General features: G+C 38.7%; 1 protein-coding gene and 1 long non-coding RNA gene across 7 annotated transcripts; both read left to right on the top strand.

Annotated features, from left to right (window-relative positions):
- The first annotated feature begins 641 nt into the window (after positions 1-641).
- Positions 642-10,612, top strand: MACIR (macrophage immunometabolism regulator). 6 transcript variants are annotated; one of them, XM_080572835.1, is made up of 4 exons: positions 690-814; positions 3,390-3,484; positions 5,274-5,427; positions 8,226-10,612. In XM_080572835.1, exons 3-4 carry the CDS (start codon positions 5,302-5,304, stop codon positions 8,868-8,870), a joined length of 771 nt encoding a protein of 256 aa, XP_080428961.1. In that variant the 5' UTR covers positions 690-814; positions 3,390-3,484; positions 5,274-5,301; the 3' UTR covers positions 8,871-10,612. The 6 variants fall into 6 exon arrangements, with proteins under 6 accessions (XP_080428965.1, XP_080428964.1, XP_080428960.1 ...); XM_080572836.1 differs by lacking the exon at positions 690-814 and adding an exon at positions 842-1,164; XM_080572838.1 differs by lacking the exon at positions 3,390-3,484 and having other exon boundaries at positions 671-814; positions 5,274-5,313.
- A 2,873-nt stretch (positions 10,613-13,485) lies between these two features.
- LOC308185114 lies at positions 13,486-25,976 on the top strand. Its single transcript, XR_013943129.1, has 3 exons — positions 13,486-16,671; positions 18,737-18,787; positions 19,632-25,976. It is a non-coding gene; the product is annotated as an uncharacterized lncRNA (long non-coding RNA).
- Positions 25,977-27,953: the final 1,977 nt, after the last annotated feature.

Here is a 27,953-nt window from a genome sequence, read left to right as displayed (position 1 = left end):
TCTTGTTTTACCGAAGTGCTTATTGAAGTGTTTAGGGCTTAAAAACAACGGAAAGTAACTGGAGATGCTGGGGCCTTGCAGTTGCACTCAAGTGATGGGTGTCTTCCATCAGCCTCCTGTGAAAGGAGGAAACAATTTGGAGGAGCAAATTAAAATTAGGAGACATTTCTTGTCAGAAAGAGTGGTCACGTTGCCCAGGGAGGTGGTGGAGTCACTATTCCTGGGGGTGTTCAAGGAAAGGTTGGACGTGGTGCTTAGGGACATGGTTTAGGGGTGACATCGGTGGTAGGGAGATGGTTGGAACAGATGACTTTGACAGATTGTCTTTTCCAACCTGAGTGATTCTATGATTCTATGATTCTATGAGCTCCCCAGGCGGCTCCTGCCCAAGCCCTGCAGCTCCGCAGGGTCACCCGCAGGGGGAACCCGCACCGGGTCGCTCAGGCCCTACCGCCCCGCTTCCTCCCGCTCCCCCTGTCCCTGCTACGGCAGGGGGGGAGTCCCCACGGACCCCTCCGCCCTGCGCCTGTCCCGGCACCGGGGACGACTCCGCGGGGCCCCGTGGCTCCCTGCGGGGACGATCGGCGCGGGCACGGTCCGGCGCGAGGCGCGGCCCGGGCGGCCGCTAGGGGGGGTCGGGCTCAACGCTGCCGCGGCGTCCCGCCCCCGGCGCCGAGAGCGGGGCGGGGAAGGGCCGCGCCGGGCCAGGCCGGGCCGGGCCGAGCAGAGCCGAGCCGAGCCGAAGGGAGCGGAGTGGAGCCGAGCGGGGCCCCGGCTGCTCCGCCGCCACCCTCGGCGCCGCCCTGGAGCTCAGGTAGGAGGCGGCCGCGGGTCGGGGGTCGGCGGGCTGGGGGCGGCCCCGTCATGCTCGCCGTGCCCCTGCCCTCCCTTCCCTGCCGTCCCGGGTGTGCTCGGGAGCGCGCTGCTTGCGGGGTGGTCTTGTTTGTTTTTTTTAAAAATTTTCCCCTTCCTCGATCAAGAGCGCTCGCTAGGGTGATAAAGATGGAGGAGGGAGCTGCTCGGCGCGGGTTTGAAATGGAGGGAGGCGAGGCCCGCGGTGTCGTGCGGGGAAAGCCCCGGTGCGCCCCCGGTGCCGTCGTGAGGCTGCAAGGAGCCCAGCGGGGGGCTGTGGTGGGCGCGCGGCCGTGTCTGCGTGGCCCTTCGGTAAATGCGGTGCTAGGCAGCGGCCGAGTGCGGGAAGGAGCGGTGGGGAAGGAGGCAGGGCGCAAAACTTCGGGGCCGTTGCGTGCGCTGCTTGTAGAGAGATGAGGGAGGTGACCTGCGGCGTGCACGGTGTAAGGGAATGAATGGCACCTCTACTGCAAGCACCTCCGTACCTGCTGCAGGCTATATCTCGTCGGGACAAAGAGCCAGTCATTGAAAGTGTTTCAGCTAAACAAATGGGAGATCCAGCAAAGCAAATCGCGTGGATTAAGCGTGACGTTTTCTCCCGTAACTTGGAGAGTGCATCTTGTTGTTAACTACTGTCTCTCTGTGCACTGCTGTGCCTACTCAAACCTGAATATAGCATTGTTTTTGTTTACGTTGATGGCTTCAAAGTGCTATCTACGGAACTGTGTTTTCAGGCATGGTAGCATGGTATTCTGCCAAACATGCGTCTCTTGTCTGACGTAGAAGCAACGGGCACCCCTGCTGCTATTAGCATTTTGTTTTTTTTTAAGACAAAAGTCGGTGTCTATTCGATGAAATCCATCATGTTTTTAAAACTTTGTTTTTCTTATTTAAAAGGCAATTTAATTTTTTGATGAGCCTTTTTTTGTGTTATACCACTAAGTCAGCTAAACTGAAACTTGAGAGAAGACGACTTTGAAAATGAATTTTTGGCTAGCAAGAAGGTGAAAATCAAAGATACAGAGAAACGTATTCTTTGTTATTGCACTATTGTTTTTAAACTTAACTTCAGTTCTTACTAGCTGAAGAACAAACTGATTTATGTCATGCCGTGTGTCAGCTTTCTTACAGGTGTCACAGGGTTCAGTCTTTAGATGAGCAGCGGTAGGGAGCGGCCATTACATGTTGGCTGGGAACATCCCCGTAACAAGGGTGGGTCTAGGGCAGCGTTCATATGCAGCTCCAACCAGCAAGGAAGTGGCATCGCCAGCTGCAAGGACCATACCAGTTTCAGAAACATAACCCTCTGTTAAACTAAACATCTGATATTTCTTGGTGAGGAGGGATTACATGGCCTTCTTTCCCACCGCTTTCATTTACTTTTCCTGCTTGCTCAGTCTGCTTATACAAAATTCATCAGCCTGGACCCGCTCCTGAAATCCCATCTGTGCAGGCGCGAGCTGTGTCAGGCTGGCCTGGCCTGCGGGCTGTCGTGGCGGCATGGTGATACAGTCGCTCGTCCTTCCTCGGTAACTCATTCACCATCCTCTGCTGTCTGTAAGGGTACTTGTAAGGATGGCCATACTTGTCTGTTTAGGGCTGAATTAATAACAAGAGCTAACAAACTAGGTAACTGGCTCTTGCAAAAGGAAGGTATATTAGAAATGGAATCAACCTTCTTTTGCAGAGCATGTAGCAGCTCGTTGTTCTGCTCGCAGCATGTGGCTTACCTGATGGTTGTACCACCTGGCTCAGGGGTTTCTCCCTCCCCTGCCCACCAGGGCAGTGCCCTTCCTTCCCACCAGCACGCCTAGGGCTGCCCTCATGTCGTTCTTGCAGCTGCAGAGGGGACTGTCCTTCCGCATCTCATCCTGAAGTCACCACGCTGGCTCTGCTGCCGCAGTCATATCTGATTGTCTGAGTTTCCTGAGGCCTGTGAGGTTGTGACATATACCCCGTGCATAATTTCATTTCCATGTGTTTATCTTTGAAAAAAAATCTGTTAAGCTGTGTTCTTACTCCATCTGCATGTTGCCTTATGGGATGCAGCAATTTAATGTTGCCTCGGTCACTTTTTCTTTGACTTAGAAAAGTTTGGTATTTCTTAAGGAACGGAAAGTGTTGACGAAGAATGTGAACAGTTTACTGATACCTTTCATGAGCTTGTTCTGAGATTTCTTTTCCCCCCAACCCTTTTCCTGTCTCTACAAAACAAGGTATTGGTCTGTAAGATACACTGCAGGTTTTTTAGGGAGCCTTGAAGAGCATGGTGAAGCAATGTTTTTCTAAGTGCCTTCAGCTGGAGGGTTAAGAGACAGTTTAAGAGCAGCCACAGGCCGGCAGCGGCAATGCCTGCCTGCAGCAGTATCACCAGCTTGCACTGGGGGGGCTGCAAGCTGCACACAGCTCAGAGTCTGTGGGCTGCCTGCCCCTGCTCTGCATACCAAAACCTGGCACCTTTGTGGATACTTTTCTAGAGATGAATTTTAGCTCCACATTTCCGTCTCCAGTAAATACTTCAGGTGTTTTAATTGCAGATGGGAAATAACTATTTCCAGAAACCTTTGCTCAACAAGCACGTAATTCCATCAGCATATCCATCGATGACAGCAAAACAAGATAGGATTTCAAGGTATACGTACTGTATGTATATGGATTTTTTTTTTCTGCTCAGACTGTAAGGGCAAAGCTGTAGGCCTTTTACTTCCCCCCTTCACAAACAGAGATGATTGAAGTACTTGATCAACAATGTGTTGGCTTCACACACGATGGATGACATTACTTGCTGTGTTATTTCCTAATGTTTGATAGACAATCATTATATCTTTCAACTGCTTTGTGTATTCTAAGAAGTAACAGAAGCTCAGAGAAGGGAAGACATTGAAAATGGTACTACTCGAGTCGACATCTCTATCCAATGTGTTTGATGCCTGTACATGGTTGGGATGTGCTGCATTTATTGCCTCTTTCCCTTTTGCCACCCGCTTACTGCATGTTAAGAATATTTTATCGGTGAGACAGATCTTTGTGGTTCTTAGCAAATGGAATTACCTGCAGGCTTGCCATCTAGAGAAAAAGGAAAAAATATATATATATTTTTAAAAAATCTAGTTGGATGGGCAGAAATCTAATGCTTATCTAATAACAAATAAAATGCATCCTTGAGGCATCTTCTCAAATTAGTTCATCTTCTAGTTGAGAGGATAGGTAATAATGGAACTTACAGAGAAATGACTCATTTTCTGAGAGCAACTTATTGTAGTGGTTTCAAAATCACGCAAGCTTTTCGTAAAGATTGGGACTATCAGGGGAAACCCCACTTCTTTCTTTGTTTTCATTAGATACTGAATAATTAAAGTTGATTTGTTTTTGAGTTGCTGTCTCTTTGAGGAGGAGACAAATGTAAGTAACACATCTAACAGAAAAAATAACATAATCAGAAAAAAAGGCAAAAAGTGTCCTTGGGTACAGAAAGAGCACATGGCTACAGGTCATTTCAGGGCTCTAATCCAAGACAACAAACAGTCAACAGTTTATATACTAGTGTGGTGTGTTGGTAGTAAGCAATACCCTTTTGTTTGTTTGTTTTATTTGCAACGTGCTAATTCTTGAGCAGCATCCAATACCTTTGTGAAATATTAAAAAATCAGAAAGCTCCCATATATGTAAAATGTTTTTTTTTTTTATTTTATGTTTTTGCCCTCAAAGTTCTATCCTAGACATACTAATACATTCTTTAAGGAAATAAAAAGATTTATAAGAGTTAACCTAGTATTTCTATTCATTTTCCTTTTTCTCTGGTTTAGCCAGCTTTCTTTGGCTGGATTGGGTCAGATTACTTTATGTGCAGAGCCTGCTTTGTAATTTAAAGATAATCATTGTCATCTTGTAGAACCTTGCTGGGGTGAAGTGTATTCTGGAAGCACTTTTGGTGTATATTGGTTGAGTGAGCCCTCTTAGCTGTTACTTTCAGTTGTTTCCCACACTTCCCAAATATTTGAAGCAGCAGCAAAGAAAAGCATGTGCCATCTTGTTCATCTTCCCCTTTGTTTGATTCTACAGTAAATCTTTAATTATAAATTATCTTGAAATGGCATCACTCTTGTCATTCTCTGAGAAGCGAGAAGAAAAGGCAACTGTGATCTGAAAAACTAATCTTTTTTAATCTGAAGGCCTGTTTTTCAGCGTTGTAATTGATGCTGAGAATTACAGATGAGCTCACAGTATTGTACAGCAACAAACCTAGTAGCAGTCATCTCCTTAGTAGTGGTCCTATAACCATGGAAATGGCCTAAAATTGAGTCAGAAAGTGTTAAAAACTTTTGTAGGTACTGGCGTGTGCATTCACAGACACTGTGAATCTCTCAGATGATTTTCTTCTATAGAAGTCTTAAGTGATATTTCTCTATCTTTTTTACCAGATAAGGAAGCAAAGCATATTGAAGCCATATGGCAGCTCGAGTAAGTCACATTAAATCTTGGGGAAGAACAGCTGAACACATACACACTGGGTTTTGGACCTCTGCCTGTGGAGCTGGCCAGTCATGCCTCGCACCAGCAAGCAGTGCTGTTCCCGTAAGCTTCTGATGTTGATGGCAGCAAATCCTGCAATTTGGCTGCTGATGCCACTGTTGTTGTCAAATGTCTGTTGGATTTCTGTTCTTCTCGCATGTGGAAGCTCTGTGGTTTCAGACTGAGGTACCAAGCTGAAGCTTGCTGACTTGAAGGCTTTTTCTCCTCTGGGTTCTCCTTTGTACTGTTTTTGGCCAGTGAGGGCTCGTTGTTCTTCACCCACCGTCTAGTTGCTCTTTGAAGTTGATTGCTTTTTGTTATCAGGCACACACCCATCTTTCAGGCTGACACAAATTAATGTTTAAAGCTGTGTTTAGGAAAGGGATCTCCAGTTGTCACGGCCTTTTTTCCATCTCAAAAAGTGCATGGGGGCATCCTTCCCTCTCTCCTTTTCCTTCAGGCTTGCATTATTGTTGCAGATGTTCTCTTTTTTTTTGGTTATTGCTGTTTACATGTGTCTAGATAATTATTCATTTCTAACTTTGCTGTTTGACTGTTCTGTTTATACTTCTAGAATTTAGTTGTACTTTTTCTAGCATTGCTTCTGATTTCTAACAGAACAATCTGATTTTTTTTCTAAAGTTTATTGGAAAGATTTTTGAACTGCAGGGTAAAAATTAGGAATTAAAAGAAATATTTATGTTTCTTGGCTAGAGCATGGAGTAGCCAAAAGTTTCAGTGCAAGATTTTTCTATGCTATTGCTTCTAGTAACCTTGGTTCCTGATGTTATTTCTACATGAGGAATTCTCATGAATATAACGCCGTGGCTGAAATCTCACTATGTTACTGTCTCACTGACAGATGCAGTGCTACAGCAGGAGACAAACAACTGCCTCTGCTATTCTGAGAGTCTTTATGTCTCCATAAATATATTTCAGAATGTCCGCTAGATACAATGGACCCTATTCTTGATTTTTTTTATGTAGTTTTTTTTTCAGTTAAAATTACCGGGTGTTTAGTTTATGACAATATTTTAATTTTTTATTTATCTTTTGCATGTATTAATATATGCATATATACATATATGCATATGTAATGCTTGTATTTTTTAATTGGAAATCCATACTGGATGAAGTGTGTGTATGCGTCTGTAAAAGCAATGCTGCGTAAAGCGTGTAGTGAAGAATCCTAAGTAAAGCCATGATTATGAGAAGGACTGAAAAAAGACTATAGTAGGTTTACTCATTTATTGCAATAGGACTGGAGCAGCAGGTAGATTTGAGACGAGGCAGTATTCTGGTACCCAAATAGAAAAAAGGCTTAAGTTTTGCATGAGGATAGATAGTTTGTATTTGTGAGTTAGATTTGCACACAACTTTCCCTTACTATGTTAACACAAGTGAAAGGAGAGTCATCTTGATGGGATTTTCTGTGTGTCTATTTCCAAAAGTTTCAATAAAGTATGTAGATGGTGGGGATATTTGTCTTTGCTTGTTGCATCCTTACTCACCTGCCTGTGGCCTCCTAAGTCCTTCAGTATGGCAACTAGTTTGTAAACTTTTAAAGCTGCTACTTGTGATGGCACACGTTACAAGTCAGTCTCATTTGTGAAAACCTTACTGCGCTAACAGTCATATATAGTGCAGCTTGGAATTTTGTTTCTGCTTGACACTTGCATACTGGAGTTTCTTTCTGCTTTGAGTCTCATTGCCTATAAACACAACAAAGCTATGCTGTTTTTTTTTTTTTATTTTCTGAAATACATTGGCGAGGGAGTCACTAACCTACCACTGAGAGTAAAGGTGAAGCTGACAATGAAGGAAGCGTGGATTTAGAAATGAGCATGACCATTGTCATTTGTGAAAATGGCTGTGGCATAGCGATTGTGTAAATGACATTGAAAACAAAGAAGAGTTAAGCTTTCTCTGTGCTTGGTCATCTGATACATGTACTTGCTGTGATATCAACCTTATCTTTCCAAGTTAAAGATGGTAATGGCTTGTGGCAGAAAGTTGTCGCACTGGAAGGGCACCAAGCTTTGTATTTGGAATAGTTGTGAAGGGAGAAGTAGGGCAAAATAGTTTTATTTCCAAAGCAAATAGAAAAAACAGGTGCCATAGAAATCAGAGCCCCGTTTGTTCTTAAGATGCTTATAAGACTCTCATGCTGTATTTATTAAACACTTGGATGCCATTTCCTTTGTTAGAAATATGTCAGAGTAAACAATGTGGTTTTGGTTAGCTGTGAATAAGGTGACAGTTTTTTGGAGGGGAATCCCTGAGAGCCTGTAAAGACAGCTGTTGAACAGTCAGGATGCCATCCTTTCCACCTAAGACAAGCTGTTTCCACATCTGGAAGAGGGAAATGTTGCAGTGCCCTGGAGATGACGTCTGCTTCATGGTCGTACCTGAGGTCGTAGCTGTCAGACAGACTTCTTGAAAGCTTTGTTTGCTGAGGTTATTGTAAATGGGAAAAATTTGCAGCTGAGGATGGGAGAAGCTACTGTGGATGTGCTAATGTATGTAGGTGGCCTCAAAGGAGTGGGGTATAAGAAATCAAGTGGACTAAAATGGTTGAAAAGACACCTGTTTTGTGTACAACACTGCTCAGGAATGTCTGTAACATATTTAAGGAATATATTTATGGCATCTGTTATTAAAAAACACCTGAAATAACTTTAAAAGGCAGACAGATGTTGGTGATAGCTTGATTACGAGGCCACCTGCAGCGTGTAGGACGAGTGAATGGAGAAGTGCTGGTCGCGACTCCTGGCTGCTACAAAATCTCATTTCTGCAGCTCTCCCTTAGTCCCTCGTACTGCTTAAAGGCTGTTTCTGATCAAGCTCTGTTTAATTTATAGGAGGATAGCCCTGTGTTTAAAATGGAAGTGGACATAAATGGAGAGTCCAGAAGTGCCGTATCTGCCCTCCCGGTGCCTCTGGCAGAGGTGAGCGCTGCGGGCAGGATGGAAGCTGAGAAGCCCCGGTGCTCCAGTACGCCCTGCTCACCCATGCGACGGACGGTTTCGGGGTATCAGATCCTCCACATGGATTCGAACTACCTGGTTGGCTTCACCACTGGAGAGGAGCTGCTGAAATTAGCCCAGAAGCGTATGGGAAACGAAGAGAATAAAGGGGAATCTGGGCCTAACTTGCGCTCCAAACAGCTTGATTCGGGACTCGCGCGTTCCTCCCGCTTGTACAAAGCCAGAAGTAGGTACTATCAGCCATACGAGATCCCAGCCGTCAACGGGAGGAGGAGGAGGCGGATGCCCAGCTCAGGGGATAAATGCACTAAGGCTTTACCATATGAACCCTACAAGGCACTTCATGGTCCTCTGCCTCTTTGCCTTTTAAAAGGTAAAAGGGCTCACTCAAAATCTCTGGACTACCTCAATTTAGACAAAATGAGCATTAAGGAACCGGCTGACACGGAAGTGCTACAATACCAGCTCCAACACCTTACCCTTAGAGGGGACCGTATGTTTGCGAGAAACAGCACATGAGCTGTCGTCTCAAACTTAGAGCCAATTTCTGATCATTGTTCTGTTGCTGCAAAAATCCACTGTTGTACTGTGTACACGACTGTCCACATTGTAGGTGGTTGTGTCAGCTAAATGTTAAGAGAAAGAAGTTTATTTGAATGCAATCTCGACAATGCAATGTGTTAGAAGTACTCGGAGGGAGAAATCTTTCCTGAGGAAGCAGCTTCTAATGCAAACTTGAGTGCAACTGCTGGATATTTCTCTGGACATCTTTTAACAACAAAAATTTTAAAAAGGCTTTTGTTTTTTTGGGGGGGTTGGGATTTATTTTTTTTTGTGCAGTTAGATCTAGTGGTTACAGTAATTTAACACTGAAAAATTGGTGGTCTGCTTGGTTGTTGCTAATTTTGGCTTGATGTTAGAAACTTCTCTTGGATAAGTACTCAAATTTTGGGGGCTTTTTGGTTTCTACTTTTTGTTACTGTATTCTACAGTAAAATATATGTATGATTTAGGTTTTTTTCATTGTTGAGAGGAATATGAGCTTGGATAAATTGGATCACCTGTTATTTAAACAGTCTAGTTTTGAAACTGGGCTTTCACTGCTGATGAGGGGGAGATCTACGCATAAAATAAACCATAGTTAATTTGCTACTTTAATCCTATTAATTATTTTTTTAGTTCCTGCATGGAAGTAAGTGCTTTGCCTCCTCTGTTCTATAGATTTTTTCAGGTTACATACATGGGATATTAAAAAAAATCTTTTTGGGGATGAAGAGTTTTTGTTAGTGGAATTTATTTTTTACATCATCTTGACACCTAATGAAGGATTCACTTTAGATTCCAGTAGATACACTGGAATGTCTGCATTGGTGTGTCAATGATGTTTTAATTCTAAATCGTGAGTTCTATAACATATGTTAATGGAAGGTGTGAAATAACTGTGCTTGCTTTGAAAAATTAGTTGAAGAACTGAACTCTTCTATTGAGATTTGTAAAGCAGATTATATTTTTCTGATGGAGCACAAGTGAAGTATTTCTGTGTCAGCCTTGAAGAGATGATCCTGGATTATTCAGAGTAGATTGAATACACTGGCTTACTTTGTTGCTTAGGAAATTTTTATCCAAACGTGACATCAAAAGCAGTTTTGACAGCTGTATTCCTAGATGTGTTTAAAACATTTTAGTAACTTATGTTTGAAGATGGAAAATAGTCTTTAGGCTTTTTTTAGGTGCAGTCTATTACTGAAGCAGTGTGTGACTTGGTTTTGGTTGATTACCTCTGTAGAAGTTAAAATTAAGATCACGTTATTTTGAAACATAACTTATTTGATCGCTTGTTTCTGGTACAATGCCTTTTTTAAAAAAAGACTTTCGTTTGTTGTTCAGAATGAATAGGAAGCACTAGTTGGTGCACATGCTGTGGAAAATGAAGAGTTCTTCTCATTCTGACAGTTAACTCCATGGCTGTAAATGAAGGCAGCCTGGTTATCTGCATTTTACTAGTTTGGGTTTTCTTTTTTAGACTTACTAGAATTTTTGCAACAACTGATGTGTATTTTTAAAAGTTAACTATGCTTCTGCAAACTTAATGTATTGAATAATGATCTCTTCCTATATAGTCTTTAGTTTGAAAAACAGAATATGGTCAGATGCCAAAGAGATGGGGATATTGTTTAAGAAATAACCACCACTATTTATTGAAATAACATATAAAACTGTATTTCTGGCTGAAAAAAATAATAAAAAGTGTGATAAATACCTATTGTTGTGGAGTCTTTTGCTATGTAGGGGAATTAGGACATTTAAATATACAACTTTAGTCAAATAATTTGCAAACACAACTATAAAGCAGGAAGCTTGGATTTCTGTGAAATTAATTCTTAGGATTATGTTTCAGGAAATAAGACATGCAATTATTAATGATTTGATCATGTTTCCAATGAGGTCCCATGTCATAATTGTATAGCTGTATTAATAGGCTGCTGGCTGGTCTGTTTTGCCAAGTTCAAAAATAAAAAATATTAGTTTTTTATCTATTCTATGACTTGCTTGTCAGAGTGTTCACATGTGCCAATATTGTTTGTTTGACTGATACATGTGTGCAGTTTTCCTAGGGTGTTAGCATTTGAGAGCCTGAAGTTTTGGTCTTATTTTGCTGTTTCTAGTATCTTCCACTAGTCTGTTAAAATCAGAAATGAGATTGTTTCTGGCTATTAAAATTAATATGAACAATATTAATATGATGTTTTCAAAGTGAGATCTTCACTACCTGTCATGAGGACAGAGTTGTCGGTATTCTTAGAATTAAGAAAAAAAAAAGATTCAAAGAAACAATGTTTCATTGTCAGTTTAAGGTATCTTTCAGAGGATCAAAATTCTGAAGGCAGAAACAATACAAGATACTAACACAAATTGTCCGTTAACACCAAAGCAGATTTGGTATCAAGTACAAATGTATAAGCTGGGATGTTGAGTCAGATCTTAAGTTCTGGCACATCACTGTTATTTTTGTTAACTATACTACGAAGGATTGGCAGGAAATCCATTCTTTTTTCAGTGTTTTCTCCCCTTTCAAGGAGAAAAAATTGTAGGTACTCCTGCCATGTTATGGTTCATATTTGCAGCTGTACACAACACTTAGAGGAAAATGCAATGTTAACTTACTTTCTCTTGATCCATCTATTATGCTCTGACTTACCAGTTTTCCTGGGAGTCTATTTTCTTGCTGAGCTTATTTACTGTAAGTGGGGACTGTTAACTGCTGACTAGGGCTACTGGGCTGTATGGTAGAGCAGGTAGCAGACAGGATTTAGAGCCTTCCAAAGCTGCTCTCCTGGAAGGAGCTGTTCTTCTTGGAAGACCAAAGTTATGGAGAAAGGTTTTCTAAACTGCTCAAAATGCATGTGTTGGTGTCCGGACATGGAGAAAGGTTCTGAGTAGTTCAGGGGTTGGAATGTAAATAATGAGGGGGAAATACAGAAGAGAGGAGGCCAGTATAATTTTCAAGAATTAGAACAGCAGAAAGTCCATAAACCGAATAAAAAGATTTTAAAAAATCAATAATATCTGCAGGATTATTATCTAGTTGGAAAAGCTATTTGGTATCAAACTGTATAATTTGTTTCTGAAGAGATGAAAAAGCTATCCAGAGCACAAAACCGGGCTTAAAATCTCTAAATGGGTTTCAGGACTCGGTGGTGTTTGTTTTTAAAGTCTTAAGGTCACTTAAGCTAATGTTGAATTGAGCTAATGTTAAGTGTTAAGGATCAAATGGGTATTTGTAGTGATAGGAAGGAAAAAAATTATCTACAATATTGACGAAGCAAAGAATTGTTAATGTATACCATCATTATTGTTTTCCAACTCTCTCATTGCTACCAAATAATCCAAAACAGAAATTGTACAAAATTTGACATTATGGATGCTTGAGAGCTCAGTCAAGCCCAAGTCAATTATTAATGTTAAACTGTGTTTTAAAGAGATGTGTGCTAAGAAGAAAGAATAGCAAAAACTTGCCTCCACGAACATACAAGAAATAAACTAGTTTAGGAGGAAGACTAAAAGTGGAGCTACATTACAGAAATGTAACAAGGTAGCTAAATTCAGCTGCAGGAAAAATGCAGATCTCAAATTGAAGGAACAGTAGGGCTGCTACAATGATAATATCTTTAAAGAAGAAAAACAAAGAAACAAACAAAAAACTTGGCAGCCAACAGAACGAGTGCACGATGTTTGTATGTTGACTGAGTTGGGCAATAGTTTTATTGATGATCTTTTCTGGGGGCTATTTGCATGAGTGGTTTTCAGGGATTTGCTCTGTTAACTGGGACATCAGTTTCTACAATGGGTGGTTCACTGAACACTCTAACAGAGCGACAAAAACATGTCTGATTGAGTGAGTGTCAGAAGAATGTATTTGTAACTTTTTTTTTTAGGTGTGCATCACATCAGTTAACATCAGTTAACTCAGATTTTCTGAGTAATTGAGAACATTCAGACAGATTGTACTCCCCTAAATTAAGATAACGAAATATTTTTTTTCCTGTTTTCCCTCATTATTCCATCATAAAAACACTCAGGAAAGATCCAGCTCTATCTTCAGGACTAGAATATGGAAAATTTTCTTTTTTTGGAAGCAGCAGGGGGAATTCCGAGTTGTCTGCAGTATTTGCTTCTTATCTTATAAAATCTAGTTGTTGCTAAATACTTAAGTATAGAAATCTTTCTGTGAGCTTTTATAGGTGTTTAACCATGGGAGTAGCTTTGGAGAGTGTAGGTTGAATTATGAGATGCAGATAACCTACCTTCAAAGTAACACAGATTCATTTAAAAAAAAAAAGCAGCCCAAACTATCTTGTGTCTCAGGAATCATTATAGGCAATTCTTTGTCAATTTTTCCTTGTCAGACTGATGACTTCAATCAATCAGTGGCCACATTATTTCCCTTGTCCAGAGTGCAAGGATTGGTCTTTGACGCTACTTCCTCAGAAGTTGCCTTTGATTGCTGAGTTTGGCTGCTTCCAAGTGACAGTAGTTAAGATTCAGTGTTGCTGCTCCAATAGTGAAAGTGCTAAACCTAAATCTGTGTGTTTTTTTTTCTTTTTTTTTTTTTTGGGGGGGGGGGGGGGGGGAGGGATAGCTCAAGGAGGGGAATGTTACCCTGATATTTCAAAAAGCAGTCTGTTCTACGTCCTCCTTAACTTGGTGGTTTTCTCCTTAAGCTCTAATAGCTTGGTGGTAGAGTGGCATCAAGGCAAACCCACAGAGGAGATAACTAGATTGCATTAGACGAGTTGAGGGAAGACAGCTGTCAGTCTGGAGAAAAAATCCAAAATCACCTTTCTTGCACAGAGAACAAAAGGATAACAAATGGTAAGGATATTTACTGATCCGACTCCATCCATTCTTAGGAAATAGCTGTCTAAATTTACAAATGCTTTATCAAAGAATTAGTCTGGAGTAAAAAGGGGAAGGGGAAGAGATGGGAGCTTTCTGCCATGCTTTTGTTTCTGTAAGGACTGGAAGGGCAGAAAGAATTCATCAAAATATGTGAGGAAGAAGAAGTAAAAACAAAACAACCTTGGGGCAGTACTGCAAGAAGAGAAGAGAGAAATAGTTCATGGTTTAAGTGTCAAAACAAGTAAAGATATGGAAGGAGAAGGGTTGCAGTGTACTGGTCTCAAATCTGTCTGGATGGCATTTTTAGTGTAGAAAGCGTATGGAGAATAGAGAAGGAGCGTGGGACATCTTAGCAAAATGCTGTTGATCGGAGCTGTGCTGCAGTGAAGGTTGAAAGGAGGAGCTTGGGGCTGTGCAACTTTCACGTAAACTGTCATATGCTTAGATGAAATTTAGAGGAACCTTCACAGGATTTGTTTTGTTTTCTGGAGGAATAAAACAGTAAGCTGAATACTTTAGGCCATCCAGATATGATCTGAATTCAAATGCACTGTGTCTGTGGTATCCTGCAGCTGTACACGGAGACAATAGGCAATTGGTGCAACTTCACAGTGTTCTTTGACAAAGCTAAGTGTAGAAAGCTGTCAGAGCAAGAAAAAAAATATTTTATCTGTAATGTTTCTTTGTAGTTATTTTCAGTAAACAACAACAAAAAAGCTTCAAGCTTCTTTTTGTATTCCGGTATGAATACCAACTATGATGTCTGTTAGTATTATTGCCCTATTTCCTTTTTGCTAGACTCTTGCCTCCTCAAACTCCTGATGACCTGTTATTTCTGTGAAGGTGAAGGAGACCTAAGTGCTAAAATATGCAAGAACTTTCAGAACAGCGTTAACAGCTTGAACTCTATGAAAAACTGAGCAGGGCATGATTCTCTGTAGTGCTTTACATTAACCTATTTTTCAGAAACTCAAAAAATGTTCAAGAAATGTGTTAGGTACTGAGATACATTTAGAATTCTATTTAAGGCCAGAAACATTGCAGTACAGAGCTTCACTGCGTGAACTACAGTCTTCAAATGGGTAAACAGAGGGAGAGGGAATGTCACAGAGCACTAGAATATTTACTGGCAGAACACCAAGATTTTCAGCTAGATGAATGAGAGAATGAGATGGGGTGGGAAGAAGAAAGAAGTAAATGTACAATTTTTTTTTTCTGCCTTAGTTCCATGATTTAATGGTTTTGATTTTAATTGGGACTTTTTTTATTAATATATATATATATATATTTTTAATGAAGGAGAGCTGAAAGGTATCAAGAACAGCTATAGCTCCAAGCATCTGACTGTATGCAAGGTTTCTACTTATCCATCTGTATATATTATATTCCATCTTAAATGAAATTCTCTTAATTTTTTTCAGCATATTGACATTCTACTGATATTATTTCAGAATTAGTTTCAGTAAAGAGATAACTATAAAGAAGCTGTTTGATATTAGAAATGGTGATGGTGTCAGTTAAAACGATACAAAAGGCTTCAAGTAAATGGTGGCAGTCTCACTGATGACTTCATTCTGAAGTAGAACTGAACATACAAAAAAGAAATCATTTTTCACCCCAGGAAAGAGAAGTGGCACAAAATGATCTGTAAAGACTAGTCTGATTTATGAATTCTGAGAGACATGGTCATGTTTTAGAGTTGATCGAGTGCTTCATAAAATCAGATCTTCACAATTCAGGAGGGTTTTTAGAAGTTCAGATTACACAATTCTCATCAACTAGATCAATTTTGACACACTAGCATCTCAAGGTAGTCTGGCATTTCAGCAACCATAAGCCTGAAGTAAAAATAATCCTCTTTAAAACATCTTCAAAGACTAAATGGCTGGCTATGAAAGGAAAAGAGCATAACAAGTGAGAATTTTTCATGGTGAATTATAGGATTTATAAGAACTGCTTCGAGGTATGAATTTTAGGGTCTTGGAAAGTGACTTAGCAGAATATATACTCAAAATTGTTTGGGGATAGAAAAAAAAAAAAAGACAAAGGCCTGGATTTCTTCCTTACACTGACTTTATAAATTTAACCAAATCCTTCTGTTTCAGTCTGGACTTCTAGAGAAGGCCTAAGTTTTGTAAGTGTTGATAGTGAAGCAAGGAGCTGTTTGTATTAAGATCAGCTACACCTATGAATTAAAGGAATGAGTTCAATGATGTCTTCGTGCTGTATTTTTCAAGATGACGTATGTTATGTTTGATTATTTAGCTAAGTTAGAAGCTGAGGAAAAATCTGAACATCTTTGTATGAAGATCTTTGTATGTCCCTTCCAACTGAACTATTCTGTTTTTTTGTTTGTTTTTTATTTTTCTTTCATAGTATCTGTGATCTGGGAAGTCCATATTTAATCCTGATCTAGGGTGAAATGGCAGTAATCCTGACTGGTCAATTGACAGAAGCTTAAATTTCCAGCAGCAGGAAGGTCAGCAATGCTGTTCACTGGGGCAATTTCAACACAGCAAGTAATCATTCTGATTAAAGCTCCTGTTGATACTGAATGTTTTGTCTGATTGGAAGGCTAAATCTGACCTTAATCACACAGATAAGATGACATCACCAGGGTGGTATAAACTGTTGAAAAGATTAATGCCCACTGTCAGATGTGAATTTAATCCTGAAGTTGGAAAAACAAAAGGCTACCTTTTTTAATTCTGTGATCACCACTAATATGAACCATAGCTAAACTAAACACTAGCTGAAGGAAAATTCTGTATTAGAGGGTGCATTAAATATAGTGATTTTTTTTATATTTCTTTTTTAGACTTAGTACATGAGCACTGTTTGGAAGAACTATTCTTGAACCATTTTAGGAATGATACATTTCTGCACTTAGCCTTCAGTGCTGCTTGGGCCTTACCTCAAGGTATACTACTGGGGGACTTTGTAGTAATAAACACAAATTTAATTAGGTTTACAATTGTAATAGGAGAGAGGAGATGAGATAAATCAAGGGTGCAGAATTTAACCAGATAAATCCAGTATATGTTCTAATTTTGTAAAAAATAAGGTAGTCCAACAAGCAAGAACCTACAAACAACCTGGAGATCACTAAGAAGAGTTTATTGGCCCACGTAAACTCTGCCACATTTCAAAAGAAGAAAAAGTGATCTAATAAAACCATGATCCCATAAAACTCATTAGAAGACTCTATGTGGCTGTTGTAGGGTAAGACTGATGCTTAAGGAATGAAAAGCTTAAAGGCAAAGAACAAAGCAATGTATGACAAACTGGTCAAATGTGAATAGGAGCATAAGATTTTAAAACTGCTTTGCTAAGGAAAAAGACTGGTGGTGGAAAGTTCTGTAAATACATCAACAGTAGAATTTTGTCTGTGGGATCAGTGAAACCACATGAGGAAAAGGTGTCAAAAGGTCACTTTGGTGATGAGACCATGACAGACAAACTTAATGAACTCTGTGTCAGTTTTTACCGCTGGAGATATTGGGGAAATTCTCACATACACAGAATAAGTTTTTTGTAGCAGAGAGGTCAAAAAAAAAAAAAAAAAAAAGAGGTTATCATAACATATTGAAGAATAATTTGCTTATAAATATTAGAGAATTCAGGGTCTTCAATTTAGAAACATGAGACAAAACTTCATGAAAGCTAAGCCCAAGGAAATTTGATTGAAAGTCTGGTTTTTATTTTTAAATTGCTGAATCAATCAATTGGTTGAAACACCAGGCTACTGAGGGAGTTATCCCACTTTCAGGTGGGGATAAAATCCCTTCTGAAAAAGTGTTCTAGCCACTCATAAGTTACTCTAGTCAGAAGAAGTATTTGTGCATGGGCAGCTGCCCGTGATAGCTAAGGTAATGCCAGGCAACATTCCCTTGCAGAGCTGGCTCCTGACTGTCATTTGACTAAGCCATCCCCACTTCTAGCATCCTCTTGGTAGTGGTGAGGCCAGAGGAGCTGGCTTTGTTTGGAGGAAACCCTTTCAAATGTTGAAGTGCACAGAAATGCAATACAAATAAGCCACCAGGATGGGGTGGCTTTTGCTTGAGAGTCTTGAGCACACGTTGTGTGTTCAGTTGGGACAGGGTGGTCTCTCTAAAGGAATATCCCAGTTTACTGTTCCCTGAGTGGGTCAGAAAGCATACAATAATGGGGTTCAGTGGGCTTTCAGAAAGCCTTTCATGAGAACGTGCAGCTGAGGTTATTAAAGCCTATGTGTTGCCACAGGGCTGGATGGTCACAGTACACGAGACAGAAGTGGATTTTAGAAAGTGAGGAAGGTTTTGGAAGTCTGTTGGGTTTTGGGGAGAGCCCTCATGAAAGAAAAAATGCAAAAACAGAGTCTTTTTTCTTAATAGTGAAATGTGAGAAAAATTTTGATCTGTTCAAAGATTTTTAAAACTGAATGTAAACTTAGGTATAGGACACTTTTAAGTAACCAGTAACAGAGGATATGTATTTGGGTAGTTCTCACATACCAAGGAACCTGATTGTCACCCTTATGCATGTTTGTGATAACATGATAGCAATTTATGAGAAAAAAGAAATTATTAATGTCAGGTGCAATCTCTGTTGGATGTGGAAAATAGCAAATAAAATTCCTTACTGTGTACCATTTGCCTCATATCAAACATAATAGCTCAAGTTATTTTGAACATCCTAAGGTTTGATATGGACTTACTGCCTTGACTGATAATGGATGAAGGTGCAGGAAATATTTTAGAGTAAGCAATTAGTAATTACACACATGGGATTAAATTAAGCAATTCAAACAGCCATCTTGAATGTGTGTGTGTGTGTATGTGTACATATATATGATTTAAAGTGGTTTATAATATTCTTGCTTGTTTTAAAGATTTGTCTGCAGATCAAAATATATTTTTAATTGGCCAAAACCTTGAGCTGGTAAAACTTTCTTAGAGAAGATTGAATTTCTATATTCATTCTCTTTTTCTTGCTTTCCCAATTAGATTGTTTCTTTCTTGAACTGCAATTCATCTTGTTTTGTTATCAGTCCAGAGGTAAATAGGATTGGAAAATTTGAACTGAATTTGATGATTATGAGGTATACTTATTAGAAACAAAACTTTTGTTTTCAGTAGCTATCCATGAAGGAAGTATGTGACTCGGCTGCTAAGTGTAAACATAGACTTTTTCCAGATCTGGTGAAAAGCAAAGGTTATAGCTATGTTTTGGAAAGTTATTATTGTTTGTTGTTGTTTGTTTGTTTTGGATTGTCCCAATATGTTAAGAATAAACAAAACATAGAAATTGGTTGGGTCATCCTAAAAAGAAGGCTTTTATAATGATGTGAGAAATGATTGAAGTCTGGTATTACGGTGGCTTTGTTCTGAGAAAATCCAGGAAGCCCACTCTCAGGAACACATTTACCATTTCCCAATTCTAAGGCTGAAAGATTATAGGCTGTGAGACACCGCTATAGTGTCCAGTCTAATCTTAGTACATAATCCAGTAATATCTGTGTCAAATCCATAAATTCTGACTGAACAGCGTTTTTAGCTGAACTTGCATCATCAGCCATTGCTCCTTCATTTCATTACACTGTCAGTAGCAATATTAAAACATAATATTGAATTCTTTTTTTTTAATTGGAAGCTCTGTTTTTATTGATTAAAATGGGAACTTGCTTTTTATAACCAAAATTTTAAAACACAGGGCACAAATTTTAAACAAACACAAAATTTTAAATTTTAAATTTTAAATTTTAAATTTTTTAAATTTTAATTTTTAACAAACACAAAATTTTAAAAGCCAGGGCTTCCTTAGACAGTATTGTATAGTTTTAGATTTTTGCTTTTCCTAAGCAAGATGTATGACAGCACTAAAGTATCCTGTCTTTTCTAGAGCCAAGCTGCAGCCATGGACTGAACACAGGATTAAACTAGGTTTGTTTTACTTAAATAGTTTTCTTCAAATTGTTGTACTGGTGTTCATGTAGTGCAAGATGTAGCCAAAAGCTTTCTACATGGTGGTGCAGTCTGCATACTGCATAGTTAGAAACATGTTTTCCTCTCACAAATGTATGAAAACTCCCTGTGCCTATTAAATAAATACTGCATCAACATTATAGAGCTAAGGATGAAGTTTGAGACAAGATTGTCTCTTCTGGCTAATTCTTATGTAATACTTACACACTGACTTGCATTCTCCTTGCTTTGGGAAGCAGCTTTATTATAAAGAATATTTCATGTGTGAGATATTGTTTCGCAGTGTATTCTTAACTAATTTATATTAGGACTGAATACCTCCTGTAAGTGAATGCCAACACCTGATGTACTGAATGTAATAATTTAAAAAAAAAAGTCATATGTTTTTTTTATGATAAATCTGTTTTAATATTGTTGTTGTTACGACACGAAAGTTGTGGAATTCTATACTGCCAAAACCACGACAACGCTGCATTTTGCTGTTTATTGTGGGTCAGTATGCCACATGAATTCAGGCTTTAACTCACTGCCCCTTCAGTCTCTTGGTCACATGTTGCCACTACTCACTTTGTGTTAGCTGTCACACTGCTCAATTGCTTATGTGCTGGTTTATCTTGCTAGAATGACATAAAATAGATGCAGGTGAAAAAAATAGCACATAGTTTATAACAAAGATGCTAATGAATTTTTGTTAGTAAATAGTTTGACTACTAGTAAATATCAATCAGTACATTTTTAATGTATCATGAAATAAATTGTTATCCTTAACACATACATAAAAATTGCATTAACACAAATTAAAAATTGCATTAACACAGAAACAAGTAATTGCACTGAATAAAAAGCTAAATGTAATTGATATAGATTTTGTATGTGTTCAAACTGATATTTACATTAGGTATTCATTGCTTTATAAATTTTGTACGAGTGATTTCAACTGAGCTTGTCTACATTTTTTTTAGTTTCTGTGTAGATTCTGGACATGCAATGTACCCTATTAAACTTTTAGCAAATTTTATAAGTGTTTCAAGACTAGTGACAACTGCAAGTTAATTTTGGAGGTTCTTTAATTGCTCTGGTTTTGGTTCCATTAGTTTTGCAAATTATATCTAGATGAAGGGAGAGACTGATGCTTCATACTTTTACAGCATATGTCTGGCTGCTAAGAAGCTGTTGAAAGGATCACGTGACATGCGAGTTACTTTTTAAAAGCACTTTCAATACATCTTTAGCATATGAAAACTGAGAGAAACGTAGAAGTAGGTGAAAGGAAATTATTAAGGGCAGGTTTTTCAAGATGACTTGTTTTATATAGTTAAGTATCTTAAAAATTTTGCTTTATTGGGCAGCGGTGGAAGAAATAGCAATAAAGTTACATCTATCTAGCCTTAGCCTATTGCTACATAAATAAATGAAGGTTAGTGTACAGTAAATTTAATGGCAGCCAAATTGTAAATAAAATGGGAGTGGCTTTTAAAATTTAGTGGAAAACCTGTCATTGATTTTTATACCATGAATTCTTTATTACTTACAGTAATTAAAATGAACTATCTCAGGGAAAAAGGGTTTACAGACAAATTATTTTAGACTGAGTGTCACACTCCTGTAGTTCTTGTACTCTGAAGCATCTCTGCACGTGTTATTCCCGTAATTCTTTTGCATTCTTGCTTTCCCATTACCCTAATGGTCTCAATTAGTACTGTTTTTCTCTGCGTCAACATAGCACTAACTTCATCTCAAATTCAGAGTTAACAAATGATGCAGTCAGCTCTCAAACAGGCCATCAGAACCAAGTAGGAACACTGGAAAACACACAAAGCATTAATCAGAAATATAAATGGGCTTCTTGCATAGGCATTCATCTTCTGCTGTGTCCATGTGTCTGTGTTGTGTGAGTGTAAGCCATTTCTCAAGATCAGAAGCTGGTAAGTTTCTGTAACAGGATGTAGAGCCTGGAGGCAAAGGGAGTCCCATGTGATGTGGCAGTTGCCAGGGTAACTGGCTTTATTCCTGATGCTGAGTGGAACAATTTCTGTTTATCAAAACAGAGGGTTTTTCTTCTCCTCTCTTTCTTCTCTCTCTCTCTCTCTCTCTCTCTCTCTCTTCTTTTTTTTTTTTTTTTCCTATCTGTGCAAAGGGATGATAAGTGGAGCGCTCTTTGCCACCCATTTTTTTTTTCTGGTGATGTATGACAAGTGTTTGACCTCTACTTCAACAGAGAGAGAAATGCCTTCTGGGGTGTGGCCTCATTTATATGCAAGTTGTGTTAAATTTTTGAAGAGCACATTTGATTTTCCATTCTTTTCTGTGGCAGTAAATTCTACTCCTCCTGACAGCAGAAATGCCTTAAACAGAATAAAATTAGCTGGAAAATGTTGAGCTCTGTCATCTTGTTTCTTACTATAATTCAGTGTGATTTCAGAGGAATCCAAAGCTAAAAGAACAGTCTTTGCGCAAAAAGAGAATAAAATGTAACAATTTCATAGATTTTTACATTAGCAGCTGTGGAAAAAAATACAGTATTTCACCTACTCATAGCAGAAATGTAAGAAGGGACTTATGGTCAATGCAATGAGTTTGTCTTTGTTTTCTTTCTTCTACTGAAAGCAGGTTACTACCAATTTTCACGAACACTTGCGTAAGTCTTCTGGTTTAAAATTGCACATCTGTTTCTGATCTTTTTCACAAAAATTGTGCTAAGGATGCATTTTTGTGAAAAACAGCAAAAATAATTTTTATGGTGAAACTGGTAGAAGTAATGATTTGATATGATTTTATTGCCAGAGCAGCATTCTTTTGCCATTTGATGAAAAGAAATTTGGAGGGAACTTGAAAAAGCCTACTATTTTAAGTGCAGCCTTAGCAACCAACCTACTTGGTTTCAGAAGATATTGCAATTAGTTCTGCATATGTAAAAAGTAAATGTCACAACAGTTTCTTTAAATAATTAGTGAAACAACTGCTTTCTTTTTCTTTTCATCCTTCATGATGGAAATTGATTCACGGTGCCATATTTCAGTGATACTTGTAATCCTAAAAAATAAATAAATTGAATAACTCTTGCCATGCTTGATGCAGCACGCAGCAGAAATGAATCGTGACTAACATAAAGCACCTTAGGGTTTTTTTTGCATAGGAGAGTTTATGGGGAGGCAAAGTGATGTTACATTTTGTATCTTAGACTGTGTCAGATGTTCTAGTAAATTTGTAGAGTAAGTTGATATTAAGAACAAGTCATGCCTACATATAACTACAAAAAATACAGGCCTAAGTGTGCAAGATTTTAGTTTATTGGATTTTTTTTTTGACAATTTGCCTGCTTTGGCAGTACAAAACCCAGCTTCTGCTAGATGCTGTCATCCCTCCCTGATGCTTGCAGTAAAACAGGGCAAAGCACACCTTGTTGTGAAGGTTCCTTTTGCTTTATCAGGGTACTAAAAAGATTTTTTAGGTTCATTCTAGCAGAAAACAAACAAACAAAAAAGTATTGCTATTACATGTTATTTCTGTGTATGTATTAAATCACTGAGAAAGAGCTGAGACAATTTTCAAAATCATGTATATATAGAAGTTAGGGGTCAGTACAGGAGATAAAGACACTCACAATGAGGAAAGGTAAACACAGCTTCTCATTTTTGCTTCACCAAAGACATGGTCTCAGCTTAAATGTGTGTGTTTGAATCTCTAGAGCTAACCAGTGATGTCTTTGGAAGGCATCCTGCAGAGCTGCATTCTTTTCTATCTATGCCCTGTCCCCCATGTAATCTTGCAGAAATCGTATTGCTTCTTTGCAGAAGAGGTGTGAAACTGAAGCATGATGGGAAGATTGCTATGGCATCTACACTGAATGTGTGGGCAACCTAAACATGTGCTTGAAATAATGAGTCCTGCTAAGATCACCAGTTAACACAGCTAAACCGTTTTTCTGGGTTTGAGTGGGTTCATAGGTACGTAATTATTTCTTAGAAATCTAGTCCACGTAAGGGTAGGGAGAGACAATTCACATCTCTTGTCATGTCTGTATTTCTCTTTACTTGTTCTTTTACACTTGGGTTGTAAGCTCTTTTTTGACTAATCTCTTTTGACATGTTTGTACAGTATTTCTTCTGTTCCAGGCTTCAACACATCGTGACCCTTATAGCAGTTAAATAGCAGTAAAAATATATCATCCCAGTTAATGTAATTACAATTGTACTTTATACCATTTTTTTCTATTATCTGGTGTAATTTCTTGATCAGCTTGACTAAGGTATGACTAGGCTGCGATTATATAGTTGTTTTTAAGCTCAAGGGGTAATAAACTTGGCTCTATATCCAGTAATATATGTCCTGCTCTTTATCTGCATGAAATGTTTGACATTCTTTCTATGTAAGATGTATAGCTGTCTCATTTTTGATGGTGAGAATATTTCTTCTGAGGAAGAAGTTTCTCACTGGTATAGATAAAGGGAGCCTATGCCTAATGGATTAAGTAAAATCATTTCTTCTTTGGAATTTTTAGCAGAACTGAACTCAGAATGCACACTGAAGAATTGATTCCTGTTCTTTCTTTGGTAGAAGGAAATAACCTTGCTGTCTGGAGGACAGAGAACTGGTTTTATTTTATTTTTTTTAATAGGATAATTGTTATTTATTTTATATCCATTTAATATCGTCTAAACCATGCATCTTCTGGGTCCCTGATCGGTACAAATAGTGAGTATACAGGAGAAATCCTGGTAATTCAAACAGACAGTGTTCTTTTGACTTCTTAGGGATTTTACACAAAACTAGAGTTCCTTATAAAATATTTGCTGTTTGTTGAGGACAAAAATAGTATAAATGAGCTTTATAAGAGTATTTGGCCAGCATGAGTTTCGTGTATTTTTCAGCAATACCAGATTCTCTAAAGTTGATCTGTATTACTTGTTCTATACTCATTTGGCAAAAAAATATAGGGTCTGTCCTCACATAGTGTTCATTCTAGCTTTTTTTTTTCTTTTTTCCTACATGCATCCTGTTTTCCACCTCAATAACATTCTTTCATGGAACTTAATACTTACATGGAAAGATTACTTCTTATTCCTGAACTCTACAGTATTTTTCTTCCTGAAGATAGAGTGCAGAATAATTATAAACAGGACATGTGCAATGGTGAAACCAACTTGAAAGAAATTATAGCAGTTGAGAAGAGGGGGAAAAAAAAAAGAACTTTTAGGTTTCATTGCTTTAATGTCAGGAGTAATCATTTTTTAAACAGAATTTAGAGAGCTTTATAAGAAAATCTCTTTCCCCTCAAAATGAACTTTATGTTTCCAAAGTAAATTATTGCTGGGTTTTCCACTCTAGGGATTTTTTGTTGGACAGCTATTAACAGCTTTAGGCAGCGTTACCACACTTACAAAAACAGTGAGGTGGCATTAAGTATGGTAAGGTACAACTTTCCACATCTACATTTGCTGAAGGAAAGGGATTTTGGCTTGTGCATTTGGGCTCAAAAAGCCAACATCTAAATACAATAATAAAAGGTAATGGTCAGAATCTACGCTTACAAACAACTCAAACATCCACTGCAGTGATACTTCCACAGACTCACAGAATGGCTGAGGTTGGCAGGGACCTCTGGAGGTCATCTTGTCCAATCCCCTGCTCCAGCAGGGCCATGCAGAGCAGGTTGCTCAGGGCAACCTCCAAGGGCAACCCCTCAGGACAACCTCAGGGCAACCAACCTCAGGGCAAAGAGGTTATCCAAGGAGGGATACCCCACAACCTCTCTGGGCAGCCTGTGCCAGTGCTCTGTCACCTGCAGAGCAATGAAGTTCTGCCTGAAGTTCAGAGGGAGCGTCCTGTGCTCCAGTGTGTTTTCATTACCTCTTGTCCTGTCACCACGCACCACTGAAAAGAGCCTGGCTCTGTCCTCTTTTGCATTCTCAAGGTCTATTAACAATACATGTTGAGTCTCTTTGGGGAATGACCTTCACAGAAATCACATTTAAGAAGAAAAATGGGTTATATATCTGTTGTGGTTTAACGCAGTCAGCAGCTAAGCACCACACAGTCGTTCACTCCCCTTCCCAGTGGCATGATGGAGAGAATCAGTAAAAAAAAGCAAAAGCTTGTGGGTTGAGATTAAGACAGTGTAATAGGAGAGAAAATAAATAATAATAATAATGATAATAGTAATACTAATAATGTGTACAAAACAGGTGATGCACAATGCAATTGATCACCACCTGATGCCCAGCCTGTCCCTGAGCAGTGGTGTCCCCAGTTCTCCACTCCTCCCCCCCCCCTCCCCCCCCCTTTGGCCAGCCACCCCATATTAATTGTTCAACATGACACCATATGGCATGGGACAACCCTCTGGCCAGTCTGGGCCAGCTGTCCTGGTTCCATCTCCTCCCAGCCTCCTTAGTGGCAGGGTAGCACCAGAAGCTGGAAAGTTCAGAGCTCTGTGTGAGCACTGCTCTGCAGTAACTGAAACATCGGTGCGTTATCAGCATTATTCTCATCTTAAATCCAAAACACAGAACCACATCAGCTACTAGGAGGAAAATTAACTCTAGCCTAGCTGAAACCAGGACAATATCAAAATTGTGTATTCAAAGATATGAGTTTAGCAGAAAGGAAAAAAAAAAAGTAATTTCTTAATAGTTTAGTTAAAAGAATGTGATACAATCTTGAAAACAAAATAATCTTTGTCTTGGATGTTGTATGCATCCAAGTTTCATATAAGGTTAGGGCAATGAAGTACTGTTAGAGGTTTAAGAATAAAATACTTAAAAAATGAACCATTAACTTATGAAGAAAGATTATTGATACAAGGTATGTTTATTTCAGCTTAAGAGGATCTGGAGAGGAGCAGTGCAGTCCTGATGCATTACTACTGTTTCATCATGCTATGATAATACAAACAATAATGTGTAACAAATAGCTGATATCAGGTTTTTGCAAACATTGAAGAATAGCTTGGTACAGGAGCCTATGGCTTAAAAAATCAAGGGATTACAGTGGAAACTTAAAACAATTTAATGATAATTATTATTACATTTTCCTTTTGGTACTTTAATATAATGAAATAAGCTGATACAGTTGTCATTTACCTCATCAAAATAAGTACCATAGTTTTATAAGGATGTTGACTGGAAATGCATCTGTAAACTAGGTAAATTACTTAATGTGATCTGTGAGTTACCATAAAGTTTATGCTAATTATTACTGTTGCTCTGTTGCTTGGTTAGCAAGAAGGGAAAACTGCTTGCACTAAAATTGAAATAAAGCAAGAAGAAAGGTACCGATACCTATTAATTTTTAATAACCAAATATCAGTTTTCTATGGCTGGCCTGTGTTCTCCCATGCATAACCTATTAGTTTCAAGACTACTGAGAAGCATTTTTAAAAATTAACTGGAATAAACAGACATGGTAAGAGATCTGCGTTTCTATTCTTGGATATTTACTTTTCATCTGTGTTTGGGATCAGAAGCTGAAATGTGTTTTTACAGAGGAGAAGGAACCTCTGAGGTGAAATGAGCACAGATGCTCTAGTCTGAAAGTCTTACCCCATGGCGTGGAGGTACTACACAGCAGGAAGCACCTCTAGTGTTGATTTGGTTGCACAATTCATGTGTGTGTGCACATAGATGAAAGTCTCACTGCCTCCTGGCATGGTTAACTGAACTGCCTCATTTCCCCTTCATCTGTGAGGCATTAGGTGGATGCAGGAACACATTGACACTGGGAAGAACAGAATGTCCTTTGTGCTTCATCAAACTAAAATTCCAACCTATTTCAGTCAATTTTCAGATTGTTGAAATACCTTTTCTTTCAAGCCCTATAACAATGAGATTTTAAAATTTCAATTAAAAAAAAAAAAGTAAAATTTCAGAGGAAAATCCTACGAACTCTGCTGAAAAACTGCTTGCTGAAAGCCTGAAAATGAAACCTGAAATGTAAACACTGTTCTTAGTTACTTGAAAAATTATCATCCAGAATATACATTGTTTTTCTACTTTACAGTGATGTTAACAACTAGTCATTTGTTGAAATGTTTTTCTGGGAACTGGGGGTTGAATACAGTCTATTTGCCGAAGGCTGGAGAATTCTAGATATGGATTTTTTTATTTTTTTTTTTTGGGGTGGGGAAGGGAGGCAGGACTACAGGGGGCTGGGGAAGCAGTGGCCCAGTAGGAAGTTGGCTGTCCAGTTCACAGATCACAGATGGATATCCACCATTTTCCTTCACCTGTTTTATCTAGAA

This window comes from Anser brachyrhynchus (genome assembly GCF_964034855.1).
Source record: "Anser brachyrhynchus genome assembly, chromosome: Z".
Lineage (NCBI taxonomy): Eukaryota > Metazoa > Chordata > Aves > Anseriformes > Anatidae > Anser > Anser brachyrhynchus.
Note: the sequence above shows the minus strand (reverse complement) of the source record. Positions and strands in the feature narration are given on the sequence as shown.